Source organism: Dictyostelium discoideum (genome assembly GCF_000004695.1).
Source record: "Dictyostelium discoideum AX4 chromosome 5 chromosome, whole genome shotgun sequence".
NCBI lineage: Eukaryota > Evosea > Eumycetozoa > Dictyosteliales > Dictyosteliaceae > Dictyostelium > Dictyostelium discoideum.
The window spans coordinates 981,015-995,863 of record NC_007091.3 but is presented as its reverse complement, the minus strand read 5'-3'; the positions used below and the strand labels follow the sequence as shown (position 1 = coordinate 995,863).

The 14,849-nt window shown below is 22.4% G+C and overlaps 7 protein-coding genes across 7 annotated transcripts; 6 read left to right on the top strand and 1 right to left on the bottom strand.

Annotated features, from left to right (window-relative positions):
* Positions 1-14: 14 nt before the first annotated feature.
* Positions 15-988, top strand: DDB_G0288029 (amino acid kinase; the record flags this gene model as incomplete). The annotated part of the gene is made up of 2 exons (XM_631854.1): positions 15-487; positions 571-988. 2 exons carry the CDS (start codon positions 15-17, stop codon positions 986-988), a joined length of 891 nt encoding a protein of 296 aa, XP_636946.1.
* Positions 989-1,185: 197 nt separating this feature from the next.
* On the top strand, positions 1,186-2,968 carry DDB_G0288027 (hypothetical protein; the record flags this gene model as incomplete). Its single annotated transcript, XM_631853.1, has 3 exons — positions 1,186-2,247; positions 2,342-2,637; positions 2,740-2,968. The coding sequence occupies 3 exons, from the start codon at positions 1,186-1,188 to the stop codon at positions 2,966-2,968; spliced, it is 1,587 nt and encodes a 528-aa protein (XP_636945.1).
* An 896-nt stretch (positions 2,969-3,864) lies between these two features.
* On the top strand, positions 3,865-5,616 carry hal (histidine ammonia-lyase; the record flags this gene model as incomplete). Its single annotated transcript, XM_631852.1, has 2 exons — positions 3,865-4,100; positions 4,233-5,616. The coding sequence occupies 2 exons, from the start codon at positions 3,865-3,867 to the stop codon at positions 5,614-5,616; spliced, it is 1,620 nt and encodes a 539-aa protein (XP_636944.1).
* A 454-nt stretch (positions 5,617-6,070) lies between these two features.
* DDB_G0288023 (hypothetical protein) lies at positions 6,071-7,426 on the top strand (the record flags this gene model as incomplete). Its single annotated transcript, XM_631851.1, has 1 exon — positions 6,071-7,426. The coding sequence occupies one exon, from the start codon at positions 6,071-6,073 to the stop codon at positions 7,424-7,426; it is 1,356 nt and encodes a 451-aa protein (XP_636943.1).
* A 38-nt stretch (positions 7,427-7,464) lies between these two features.
* On the bottom strand, positions 7,465-10,229 carry atg6B (autophagy protein Apg6 family protein; the record flags this gene model as incomplete). The annotated part of the gene is made up of 2 exons (XM_631850.1): positions 7,465-9,944; positions 10,142-10,229. The coding sequence occupies 2 exons, from the start codon at positions 10,227-10,229 to the stop codon at positions 7,465-7,467; spliced, it is 2,568 nt and encodes an 855-aa protein (XP_636942.1).
* A 1,680-nt stretch (positions 10,230-11,909) lies between these two features.
* Positions 11,910-12,849, top strand: DDB_G0288057 (hypothetical protein; the record flags this gene model as incomplete). Its single annotated transcript, XM_631849.1, has 2 exons — positions 11,910-12,594; positions 12,683-12,849. 2 exons carry the CDS (start codon positions 11,910-11,912, stop codon positions 12,847-12,849), a joined length of 852 nt encoding a protein of 283 aa, XP_636941.1.
* Positions 12,850-13,561: 712 nt separating this feature from the next.
* Positions 13,562-14,413, top strand: DDB_G0288019 (CMP/dCMP deaminase, zinc-binding domain-containing protein; the record flags this gene model as incomplete). The annotated part of the gene is made up of 2 exons (XM_631848.1): positions 13,562-13,669; positions 13,802-14,413. 2 exons carry the CDS (start codon positions 13,562-13,564, stop codon positions 14,411-14,413), a joined length of 720 nt encoding a protein of 239 aa, XP_636940.1.
* Positions 14,414-14,849: the final 436 nt, after the last annotated feature.

Sequence of the window (14,849 nt, the reverse complement as noted above, 5' to 3'; positions counted from 1 at the left end):
AAATAAATAAATAAATGCAAGAAAATAAACAACAATTAATTATAATTAAATTTGGGGGGGCTTATATTAGTAAAAAAGATAAATTAGAAACAATTTGGAAAGAGAACATTGATAATTTAGTTTATATTATCAAAACGCTATCAATTGATTATAATCATAAAATTATACTTATTATTGGTGCAGGATCATTTGGACATCATTCAGCCAATCAATATAAAGTTAAATATGGTCTTTCAAGTAATTGTGGTGATAATAAATTTCTTTGTGAAGGTATTTTAAGAACTAGAGAATCAGTAACAACTCTATTAGATATTGTAAAGAAAGAATTGGTAAACAATGGACTAAACGTTTGTTCAATGTCACCATTTTCATCATGGAGAACTAATAATGGTGGTGATAATGTAGTTCAAGATAATATTGATAATATTAATTTTAGTTTAAATCATTTCCCAAAAATTATACCAATTTTACATGGTGATGTTTGTCTGTATGTATATAAACAATAATCAACAATCAATAATCAATAATTAATAATCAATAAATACTAATTTTTATTTTTATTTAAATTAGTGATAATACTTTAGGTTGTACAATAATAAGTGGTGATACAATAATAAGAGAATTATGTTATAAATTAAAACCAAATAAATGTATATATGTTAGTGATGTTAATGGTGTATATGATTCAAATCCAAAAGAAAATGAAAATGCTCAACTATTAAGTAATATTAAAGTTTCAGAAATTGATGGTTGTGATAATAATAACAATAATAATAATAATGATAATATTAAATTAACTTTAGATAGTAACTCAAAAGATGTTACAGGTGGTATGAAAGCAAAATTGGATTCCGCAATTAAAGTAGCAAGAAATAAAACTTACACACTAATAATTGGTGGTTCATATAGCAAAAATGAAATTTTAGATACAATTCTCATTGATGATCCAATTAATATCAAAAAAGGAACATTTCTTAGTATTCAATAAAGATAAAAAAAAAAAAAATTGTATAAAATAATATTAATAAAATAAATAATTTTGCATATTGCTGAAATTAAAAAAAAAAAAAAAAAAAATAAAAAATAGTTTGATTCGTTTTTTTTTATTCGTTTTTTTAATTTTTTTTTTTTTTCATTAATTTTTTTTTTTTTTTTTTTTTTATCAAATAAATAAAATATTAATAAATGTTAAATCTAAATAAATCATTTAAAATTATAAATTATAGTTTTTTAATTAAAAATGTTATTAGGAATTATGGAAGTAATAAATCAATACCAACAATTATAACGAAACCTAAAGAAAATATAAAAAATATAAATGAAATTAAAGAAACAAAGATAAAAATTAAGAATAATAATAATAATAATGATCATTCAACAGAGAATAGTTTAGTTGTAAAGAAATTTAATAACTCACATATTATGGAAAGAGATCCACAAGATAGATCATTGTCATTGAAACAATATTTTGAAAAATTAGCAGATCGTGGTGATGTCGATAGAATGTTACAAGTTGCAAGACGTATGCCAGAAAGAAGAACGGCATATGCATATGATAAATTAATATTTGCATGTTCAAAAGCACATAAATTCAATCAATCATGGAAAATCTATAATGATATGAAAAAAGATAATATCAAACCTAGTATTCACGTGTTTGGTAATTTGGTGGACATTTGTAATCATTCAACTAGTATTGACTCAAACAAAATCCAAGAAAGAGTCAATAAAATCATTGAAGAAATCGATAAATATCAAGTACCAGTCTCAATAAACTTTTTCAATATCTTAATGAAAACAATGATCACCATTGGCAATAATGATCAAGCCATCACTATGATTGATAAAATGAAAGATTCTGGAATTAGACCAGACATAACAAGCTACACAACTTGGATTAAAGCAATCAGTGAGAAATATTTAGCAGATAATTATTTAAATAAAAAAGAATTAATAAAGGAATTAAATAAACCAAATAAAAACACCTCTGAAATGGATGAATTACGTGCAGAAGGTAATAAACAAATCGATTTTTATATGACTTTAGTTAAAAAAGTTAAAATGGCTCAAATTTCACCTGATCGTTATTTCATAAATACTATACTCAATGCTTGTAAACAAACAAAGAATCCTTCTGGTGTTTTCCAAGTTTGGGATACTCTTAAAGAAATGCGTTTTACTCAACATTTAAATCCTGATACTAAAACTTATGATATTTTAATATCAACTTGTAATAATATTGATGATGTATGTATATAAATATAATTTTAGTATTATTATTATTATTTTCATTTATTAATAATCATTTTTAATAATATAAAAAATAAATGTATATATAAAGTTTGATAAATCATTAGAAATTTTTGAAGAAATTTTTTCAAAAAATATTAGACCAGATATTCATTTAGTTAATAACATGTTTAGAACTTGTTTAAGAATTGCAAGTTGTAGAAAGATATCAAAAAAAGAAAATTTAGATGAAGAAATAATTATAAATAGAATCATTGATTATATGTCTGCTTATAGTTTACAACCAAATGAAGAATCTTTTTCAGTTTTAATTTCAACTTATTCAAAATTAAAAAATTATGTTAAAGTTTATGAATTATTATTAGAAATGAAAGAATTAAATATATCGTAAGTGTTAATTGATTAATTGATTTTTTTATTTTTTTTTTTATTAGATATTAATTATGAAATTATTTTTATTTTTTTTTTATTTTTATTTTTTTAATATAGACCAAATATAAAACATTATTCAGGTATAATTAGTTCATTCTCAAAAGATACAGAGAAATGTTTAGAGATTCTTAGAATTTGTGTTTCTCAAAAAATTGTTTTGACTCCTGATTTTATATCAAATGTACAAAAAAGTATTAGTAGACATAAAGGTGATGTTGAACAATTTTCAAAATTATTAAGAGAACATGATTCATATGCAATTGAAAAAAAAATTAAAAATAAATAAATAAATGGGTTTTTGTTTTTTTGGGAAAAAAAAAAATTTAAAAAAAAAAGCACACTGTTTTTTCTTGTTTAATTGTTCTAATTAATTGAACCAACTATTAATAACACAAACAATCAATTTAAACTTGTTTTGCTTCATTAAATTTGAAAAAACAATAAAAATATTAACAAATAAAATAAAATTTTTGTTTGAAACGGAATGGATAGGTTCATTTTTTTATTTATATTATTTTGTGTATTTTTGAGTGTTCTATTTATCTATACTAAATTAATATTAAAATAATTAAAATTAAATCATTGTTATAAAAAAAATAAAAAAATAAAAAAAAAAAATTAAATAAAATAAAAAATAATTATTTTTTTTTTTTTTTTTTTTTTTTTGATTAATTAAAACAAATCCAATTTTTTTTTTTTTTTTTTTTTTTTTTTTTTTTTTTTAAATTATTTGTAAAAAAATATTATTAAAAAAAAAAAAAAAAAAAATTAATTTAATTATTATGGTAATGAGATTAAGTCAGAAATAATCAATTATTAATAATCTTATTACCATAATAATCTAAACAAAACAGTCAGTGGCTGGTAAATATAAACAAAAACTTGAACTTTTTCTCGGCTCGTCTTTTTTTAATTTTGTTTTTTTTTTTAATTTATTTTTTTTTTTTAATTTATTTTATTTTTTTTTTTTTAAATACCAAACTTTGTAAATTTCAAAATTTTTTTTTTTTTTTTTTTTTGTTTATTTTTTAATTTTATTTTTTTTTTTTCATTCTAAATATCTCCAAAAAAGGTTTAATTAAATTTTACCACATAAAATTAAAAAAAACGCTATTTTCTCAAATATAGTTATAATAATAATAATAATAAAAATTATAATAATAAAAATTAAAATAATTAAATATGTCAACTACTGATAAAATCGTTTATTTAAATGGAAATACATTAAAGATTGAAGATCTTATAAACATTGGTTATAGAGGATATAATGTTTCAATTACACAAGAAGTTGAAGAATTAATTCAAAAAGGTAGAAATGTAATTGATGATATTTTAAAGTCTGAAAAAACCGTGTATGGTATTAATACTGGTTTCGGTTTATTCTCTGATGTTATCATCCCACCTGATCAAGTTAAAATGTAAAAAAAAAAAAAAAAAAAAAAAAAAAAAAAAAAAACACATACAAATAGATAAAGATCAAAAAAAAAAAAAAACATTTATTTTTTAATTACGACTAATATATTTTTTTAATTTATTAAATTATTTAATAGGTTACAAGTTAATTTAATTAGATCACATTCATCAGGTGTTGGTACACCATTAACACCAGAAAGAACTAGAATGTTATTAGCATTAAGAATTAATGTATTAACAAAAGGATACAGTGGTATTACATTAGAGACAGTAAAGAGAGCAATTAAAATATTGAATGGTAATTGTTTACCATTGGTTCCAGAGAAAGGAACAGTTGGAGCATCTGGAGATTTAGCACCATTATCACATTTAGCATTGGGTATGATGGGTGAGGGTAAGATGTATGATTTTGGCGACAGTGGAAATACATTCACCAGTAACTTGGATGTCGATGTTTTAGAGTATAGAAACTTTAAATTCTCACCAGCCAATGAAATTTTAAAGAGACAAAATTTAACACCAATTGAATTGAACGCAAAGGAAGGTCTTGCATTGATTAATGGTACACAATTGATTACTTCATTGGGTGCAGAGGCAGTTTATCGTTGTAAGGTATTGGCAGAGACTGCCAATATTATAACAGCAATGACATTTGAAGCTTTAAAAGGTTTGACTGCCGCCTACCATCCATTGATCCATGCCGCCAGACCACATTCAGGTCAAGGTAGGGTTGCAGCATTCTTAAGATCAGTACTTCATAGTGACCAATATCCATCAGAGATTACATTGGCAAATAAAGATACAAAGAAAGTTCAAGATAGTTATACATTACGTTGTGTACCACAAGTTCATGGTATCGTTTTCGATACCATTGATTTCGTTCAGGGAATTATAAACACCGAGATGAACTCTGCAACTGATAATCCAATGGTTTTCGACACTGATGAATTATGTGGCACAATTAGTGGTGGTAACTTCCATGGTGAGTATCCTGCAAAGGCATTGGATTACCTTACAATTGGTATTCATGAACTTTCAAATATTAGTGAACGTCGTTTAGAACGTTTGGTAAATTCACAATTGAGTGATGGTCTTCCATCATTTTTGGTAAATGGTGGTGGTTTAAATTCAGGTTTCATGATTGCTCATTGTACAAGTGCTGCTTTGGTAAGTGAAAATAAAGTTTTGGTTCATCCTTCTTCTGCAGATACCATTAGCACAAGTAGTGCAAAAGAAGATCACGTTTCAATGGGTGGTTGGTCTGCTCGTAAATGTTTAAATGTTGTTGAAAATGTTGAAAATGTTTTAGCAATCGAATTATTAGCAGCTTGTCAAGGTTTGGATTTTAGAAGACCTTTAAAAACCACTGAACCATTAGAAGCAGTCTATCAATTAGTACGTTCAAAAGTTACTTTTATGGATAAAGATAGATTCATACAACCAGATATAGAAGAAGTTTATAAATTAATTAGATCTGGTCAAGTTTTAAATGTAGTAAACTCTATTTTAAATAAAAAATAAAAAATAAAAAAAATTTTAATTAAATAATTTATAAATTATTTAATAAAAAAAAAAAAAAAATAAAAAAAAAAAAAATAAAAAAAGAATTATTTATTTTTAAAACAATATTTATTTGACCATGTTAACATGCCATGGCTTTAATAAATATTTTGTTTAGTCAATTAAAATTTTTAATAAAATTTGGATAATTAATTTCTATCATTTCCAATTGCAAACCCATTTTTTCCAAAAAAATAAAAAAAACTTTGGCTTTTTGCTTATTTTTAAATTCTTAACGTTTTCCCATTAAAAAAAAAAAAAAAAACTTTGGCTGGTTGCTTATTTCAAGATTCCTAACGTTTTCCTGAAAAAAAAAAAAAAAAAAAAAAAAAAAAAACCTTTTTTGTTTTGTTGCTTATTTCAAAAAAAAAAATATTTTTTTCAAAAATCAGATTTCATTATAAAAACTTTAAAAATGACAGATACTTCAAAATTATTTAAATCAAATAATATTTTTTATAAGAAATTTGATGGGTTAGATTATGCAGCACATACAGTTTTCTCAAGAGGTGGTTATTTCTTTAAAGGAGAGATTGATTTAGAGAAATTCTTAAAATCAATGGAGCAAGTATTCGATGAGTTCCCAGTTTTACTATCAACATTTCACTCTGAAAATGGAATTTGGTGCATTAGTTACCCACCAAAATCACATCACAAAGTTAATGATCAATTGGAAATTGAAAATAGAGAAAATGAATTAATTGAAACAACAACATTAGAATCAATTATACCAATGAAATTACTTGATGAAAGAATGAAAAATGGATTCTCTTTTGATTTAGAAGGATTACCAATGGGTTCATTTAAATTAACCATATTAAAAGATGGTTTTGTAATTGGATATAGTATTAATCATTCATTATTTGATCAAAGTAGTATGTACTATTTCTTTAAATATCTTTCAATGATTTATTCAAACAATGGTGAAAATGAAAAAGTAACATTAAAGAAACCAATAATAATTAATGGTCAAGATTTTTATGATAGGGATCAACCATCATTAACAGATTTACAAAATTTTCGTGATTACGGTAAACAATTTTTAGGATATACCTATACCCCATTTGGAAGTAGTAGTGGTGATGATACAAGTAGCGAAAAACCAAAAATTGAAAATATTACAATTAAAGTTAATTTTAATTTAATTGAAATTGAAAATTTAATTAAATCAATAATAACTGATTGCTATTTATCAACAAATGATATAATTCATTCAATTATTATTAAAATATTATCAATGAATGAATCGATTTCAGATGACGAAGAGTTTAGATTAAGATATACATGTAATATGAGAAAACGTTGTAATTTAAGTGAAGAGCATATTGGTAATTTTGGATTCCAACAAAATCTTTTATTTAAAGTATCAGATATTAAAAATAAATCAATTTTAGAATTGGCTAAAATCAATCGTAAAGATGTTTCAGAATTTACAAATGATAATTTTTTTAAAACAATAACATGGCATAATAAAATGCAAACTCTTAAAGAATTGCCATTAAATTATTTAGGTAAACAAGTACCAACAATTACAAACATTTCAAATTGGACAAGTTTTGATTATAATAAAATCTCATTCGATGGTATTAAACCTTTTACAATTAAAGCACCTTGTATTGCATCTTATAATGTTAATATAATTTGTTTTGATTATGATTTTAAAAATGATAAAAAATTCTTTAGAACTACAATCTATATACCATCAAATTCTTTTAATCAAATTAATAATTTTAGTAATGATTCAAAATTATTTACAATTGAAAAATCTTAAAAAAATAAAAATAAAATAATAAAATAAAATTTAATAGATTAATTCCTTTTATTTACATTATTATTATTATTATTATTAATATTATTATTATTATTATTATTAATATTATTATTATTTTGATTATTATTTAATTTTGATTGTTGAAATTGTTGATTATTAAATAAAGTTAAAGTTTCATTTTTAACAATCCAAATTAAGATCCATTTTAAGTTTGTTAACATAAATTTCAAAGATTTTGTCCAAGTATCATCATTTGTGAATTGTAATTTAATACACATTCCACCTATATATTCTTTATCGATTTTGTAGGGAACAGAGAATTCTGGATCTTTTTCAGTGATATGTTCACATAGTTCTTTAATGCATTGAAGGAAAGCAATCATACCATTATCGAAACGTCTATACCAAAATAAACGACCTAAACTAATATCATTGGTACCATAAAGTTCATAGGCCAATGGTGGATCAACATCTCTTTTATCAACTCTTGAACAACTACCATTTGGTACCAATGTGAATTGTTGGAATTTAAATTTCAACTTCTTTGCCATTGCATCCAAAAGTGATACTGCTAAACCCCATGCTGCATTGATCTCGTTCCATTCCACTGGTTGACTTGGTAACTTTCCAAGACGTAATGAATTTATAGTACCAAAATGACCATCATGCCATAGATGGAAAGCATCATTGAGAATATTGGTTTGTTTTAAACTTTCTAAATGGTCATTAACCCATTGAATTTGAACGGTGGTTTGATCTCTCTCGTCTTTATTTCTAAAAGTTTCATAATGAAATTCACTAAAACAACTCCAATAACTATCTTCCAATGATTTCAACGTTGCAATTCTATCTTGAAGTTGTAATGTTAATTGTTCAACTTCTTTTCTCTCTTGATGTGTATTTTCAATCATTAAACGTAATTGTTCCTCCTCTTCACATAGTAATGTCATCTCTTTACCCAATTCCTCCAAATCTTCTTCAGTTTTACCTTTTTCTAATTGTTTTAAATATGCACTATAAATTGATACTTCACCGTCCAAAATTGATCCTTCATCCTCTAATTCTCCAATTGTTAATTTTGTACATTCTAAACATAATGGTAAATCATAATTTATTAAATCTGTCGCTATTTTAAATAATGATAATCCTTTCATATATTTATAATAATTATTTTCACTTATTGGTTGTTGTTGTTGTTGTTGTTGTTGCTGTTGCTGTTGTTGTAATGATTGTAAATTATTTGTACTATTATTCATACTATTTGATAATAATGGTGGTGTAGTTTGGACTGGTGAACTACCAAGTGGTAAAGTTGATTGATTTAAAAATGAACTATGATGATTTGTCATTGATGTTGATTCCGTTCCACTACTAGCACCACCATCAACTATTATTGTACCATCTGGACCAACCGCTGGTAATGATGCCATACTTAATGATTTTGAACTTGTTCTTAAATATTTTAATCTTGGCTTTTGTGGACTACTAACTTGTGATATATTTAATTTTGTTGGTGCAATTGTTAGAGGTCTTTGTCTTGGCGTTGATTGTTGTGATAATTTCGATGGTGAGGTTATATTGGATGGTGATATTCTACTGATTGGTGATGTTATTACAGATGATGATGATGATGATGATGATGATGATGATGGTGGTGATGGTGTGGTTCCTCCAACAGTTGATGGTGTTGTTGGTGTAGAGGTTGTTGTGGTAGTTGGTATTGTTGCTAAAATAGTTGTTGTAGTAGTTGTTGTAGTTGTTGTAGTAGTTGCAACTAATAATTTACTATCTTGATTATTTGATTCTGATATACTATTACTTGTAGTAACTGTGCTACTACTAATTGTTGTATTATTATCTTTATTTACACTATTATTATTATTATTTATATCAGCAACTAGATTACTACTACTATTACCACCACCACTACTTATTGATTTTAGTGATAGTGAAGAAGACAAACGATGTTGAGATAAAGAACCAAATGAATGAGCCCCACCACCTGGTGATGATGGTGATACACCTGTTGTATTAACATTTCCACCATGATCGCTACCATTACTACTATTATTGCTATGTGCTGCTGGATAAAATGTTTTAAATGATTGTTGTTTCTTTTCTTCAATTGGTGTTGGTTGTGTTGGTGTGGTTGCTGTTAATTTACTTTGGTCATTAAAAGTTTGCTGTTGTTGTTGTTGTTGCTGTTGTTGTTGTTGTGGTAGTGGAGGAGGTGTTGGTAATGATAATGAAGATGATGTTGGTGTTGCTGTTGGTGTGGCGGGTGTTGTTGGAGTTGTTGAGTTACTTTGTGTAAGTTCTTTTCTCTTTCCAAATAAACCAGATTTAAGTTTACTCATTTTTGAGACTGTTTGTGGTGATTGTATCGCTGCTGCTGCTGCTGCTTGTTCTTGTTGTTGTAACAATTGTTGTTGCTGTTGTTTTAATATTAATGTTTCTCTCTCTTTTGGAACTGGTTTCAATGATAATTCCTCTAATTCTTCTATTATCTCGTGTATATCTGTCAATTTTTATGTTTTTATTATTATTATTATTATTATTATTATTATTATTATTATTATTATTATTATTATTATTATTATTATTATTATTATTATTATTATTATTATTATTATTATTATTATTATTATTAGTAACTAATACTTTACATACTTAAATATATATATATATTTATAATAATAATATTTTATACATTACTCGTTTTTAAGAATAAACTTTGATCAATATCAAGTAAACTATCATCCAATTCTAATTGTTTGTAACATTTTTGACAATATAAATCCATTTTTTTTTTTTTTTTTTTTTCTTTATATTTATATTTTATTTATATTTTATTTATAAAAAAAATAGGTATTTATTTTAAAGAAAAAAAAAAAAAAGATTATTAACAAAATGAGTTTTATAAAGTCATTGAACTGTTTTTTATATTTTTTTTTTTTTTTATTTTTTTTTATTTATTTATTTTTTTTTTTTTTTATTCCTCTTTCTTTTTTTAAAAATAAAATTACAAAAACTTGAAAAAATAATAAAATATTCTCTTTTTTTCCACTGCCTCTTTTTTAGATTTTTTTTTTTTTATAAAAATTTCACTTTTTTTTTTTTTTTTTTTAAATAATTTTTTTCACCTCATCAAATTTTTTAATTTTATTTATTTTTTATTTTTTATTTTTTTATTTTTTTATTTTCCATTTTTGATAATTGTTATTTTTTTTTAATTTGACCAAATTATTTCCAGTTTTTTTTTTTTTTTTTCAATTAAAAACAAATAAATAAATAAAAAATAAATAAAAGAATCAGATTTGAAAAAAAAAATAAAAAAACAATGTTTAAATTATTTTTTTTTATTATTTTTTTTTTTTTTTTTTTCAAAATTAATTAATTTGAGTTTAGTCGTCAAAGGCAATAATTAGTGGTTTTTATTTATTTATTTATTTAAGGTTTTTATTAAATAGAACAATTTTTTTATTATTTTTTATTTTTATCAATATTTATAATTAATTTTTTTTTTTAGATTTTAAAAAGGCCAGCTCAGCTTTCTCTAGCAATCAAATATAAGGACTAACCCGAAGACCAATCCATCTGATTCCCCGCAAAGGGTCTCTATATATGCATCAATGCTGGAGTAACATATACTAAATGATGTTATTGGCCTCATGCATAAATGCAATTGACAAATTTTAAAAATAATATGGTGGTTTTTGAAATACTCTCTTGTTTTTTTGTAAATTTGTGGGATTTTATTTTTTAAAAAAAAATAAAAATAAAAATAAAAATAAAAAAAAAATTTTTGAAATAAATAAAATAAAATTTAGTATTGAAATAAATAAAATTAAATTATTTACTAATATGTTATTTTATTATTAATTTTTTTTTCTTTAAATTTATTTTTGGAAGGCCAGCTCAGCTTTCTCTAGCAATCAGATATAAGGACTAACCCGAAGACCAATCCATCTGATACCCCGCAAAGGGTCTCTATATATGCATCAATGCTGGAGTAACATATACTAAATGATGTTATTGGCCTCATGCATAAATGCAATCGACAAATTTAAACAACCATATTTATTTTTTTTAAATACCTTAGTTTTCAATTTTATTTGTTTTGGGATATTTTTCTTTTTTTTTTCTTTTCATTTTGTTTTTCGGTTTTCAATTTTTTTTTTTAATTTTTTTTTTTTTTTTCCAAAAATATTTATTTTCATTGCCCAAACACACCAACCTTTTTAAGTTTTATTTTTATTTTTTTTTTTTAATTGAAAACATGATTTATCCTATTTGATTTTTATTATTTATTTTATTATTATTATCATTATTTTTTTTTTTTTTTTTTTTTTTTTTTTTCTATTTCAAAAAAAAAAAAAAAAAATGTATAATAAAATATTTTATTTTTCTTTTCAAAAAAAAAAAAAAAATAATAAATATAAATAAATTAAATAAATATATAAAACAAAATAAAAAATAAATAATGATAAACAATAAATTAATTAGATATAAAATCACTTTAAATAAACCCAATTTAAGTGTATCCAATCAACAAATATTAAATAGTTTTTTCGAAGTTTCAAATAATGATTCAAATAAGAAAACTAGCAATTTACCTTTTCATTTTGAATTTAAACAAAATAAATTATCATTTATAATTTTATCACCAAATGATATACAAGAGATAAACAACTACGGCAACAATAACAACAACAACAATAATAATAATAATAATAATATTAATAATTCAATAATTGAATTAGATAAAAAACTTAAACAATTTAATCAATATAATCAATTAAATAAAAATGAAGGTTTTATTATTATAGAATCATTAATTGGTAACACATTAACCTTTGGTACTAATAAAATTAATAACAATGATACCATTAATAATAACAATAGTCTTTATGGAAATTCAAAGATTAAAGAATTTAATAAATTTCAATTGAATTATTTATTTTATAATTTTAAATTTTTATTCTCTTCTAGCCAAACTGAAACCTTTGAAATAATGATAAAATGTTTAGAAGAATCCAATCAACCATCAATATCAAAATCTCCAAAATCAATAATCGATTCACTATTTTTAAAAAATGAAAAAATTAAATTACTTAATTCAATTGATAATTTAAAAATATCTGATTGTCAATTCTTATTAACTGGTGGTATTATTAAAATTTTTGTTTTTATTTTATTTATTTTTTTATTTTTTATTTTTAAACAAATTAACAAATCATTTTTTTTTTTTTATAGATAAAGAAATTTCAAATATATTTCAAGCAATTGAGAAAGAAAATAATAAATTTATAAATGCTATAACTACTATAAATTCTAATAATAGGAGTGAAAATGTTGGTGAACAAATAGATAAATCAATACTTTCAGTTTATAAATTTTTACAAAGTGATTCCAGAATTTAATTTAAAAACAATAAAGTTTCACCAATTATTATAAATAAAATTAAAAAAAAAAAAAATATACATTTTCATATAAAAAACCATAAAACAGATGTTTTAAAAAATTATGCGGATGTGGAGGTGTAAGGTGTTGTTATTTTTAGGTTATTTAATTAATCGCACCAATAATCAAATATTTTAAATTTTATGATAACCCACCCCAGTGTGTGTGTGAAAAATTTCAATTTAATATATATGGTTTTTTCAGTTTTTTTTTCAATTTTCCTTACACAATTTTGTTAAATTACGAATAAATTTCACTGTTAAGGTTTGAAAAAGCGAATTTTTTTGGAATTTTTTATTTGAAATTGTTTAGGGGAAAAAAAAAACAAAAAATTAAAATATCTTTTTTTCAAAAAAATATATTTTAATAACTGACACAAAAAAATAAAAAAAAAAAAAAAAAGGATTTTTTCTAATAAACCCGCCATAAAAAAACCATTGCTTTATTAAATTAAATTTATTAAGACAAACGAAACAATTCATTCCTTCTTTTTCAAAATTTAAAAGATATTTTATTTTTTTTTTATTTTTTTTATTTTTTTTTTATTTTAAAATATTACTTTTTTTTTTTTTTTTGAATCTAATAAATTTTTTTTTTTTTTTATTTTTATTTTTTTTCATTATATTTTTCAAATTTATAATTATTCATTTAAAAAAAAAAAAAAATAAAAAAATGAACAAATATTTAGTTTTATTCTTTGCAACCTTATGCTTGGTTGGTAAAGTTTTATCATGCGAAAATGGAATGAACCCATATTACTCAACACCAGAACAAGTACCAGTAAGTAACCTTAATTTAATTTATTTTATTTTACTTTATTTTTATTTAAATTTTTTATTTAATTCTAACTTCTAATTTTTTTTTTATTTTTTTTAATTTTTTTAAAATTTTTTTTTTATTTTTAATATTTAGGTACCACTAACAGCTGTTACAGGAGATGAATTATCATATCACCAAGGTTATATGCAACAAGTTATTGATTTTGCAAAAGAAAAGGGAGCATTATTTGTAGCATCAATCGTTCATAAGAATGGTACACAAATTGTTATCGATATGAATTTAGGAAGACAAATGAAAGATTTAACACAACATGCAGAGATTGTTGTAATTCAAAAGGCAAATGCATTATATGGTATTAGCAATTTCTCAGATTATACACTTTACACAACTGGTGAATCATGTTTAATGTGTCAAGGTGCAATTCTTTATTCAGGATTTTCAAAGGTTGTTTATGGTACATCAATTAAAACACTCTATTGTGATAAATGCATGAGTCAAGTTCCAATCGATTCAACTTTCCTCACTGCCTATGGTTATGGTTTAGGTGATGGTTGGAATAGACCAACTATCATTGGTGGAGTATTAAGCAACATTACCGATAATCAAGTTTTCAAAAACTATTGTAATATGACAACTTCAATCTTTAAAGTTCATCCACTTTGTGTTGATCCAAATAATTCTTCTTCATCTTTAACTTTTAGTTTTTTAACTTTATTAATTTTAATCACTTATTTATTCATTTAAATGAATAATTGTATTTTTTGGAAAAAAAAAAAAATAAAAAAAAAAATAAATAAATAAATTGTAATTCTACTTTAAAAAAATAAAAAGAACTTTATAAATATTATTTTTATTTATTTTCATTTTCATTTTCATTTTTATTTCCATTTTTTTTTATTTTATATTTTTTTATATTTTTAACTTTTGGTGTTTTACTAATTTATTAATTTAATGAATAATTGGAAAAAAAAATAAAAATAATAAAAAATTAAAAAATAAAAAACTTCACCATAAAAGGTGGTCTCTTTTAAATATTAAATAATAAAAATAATAAAAAAAAAATAAAAAAATTATCCTTTTCATATTTATAAATTAAAATTATGTGGAAACACAGGGAAAAATATTAATAAATCTATTTACAAAAAAAAAAAAAAAAAAGTAGAAATTAGAAAAAAAAAAA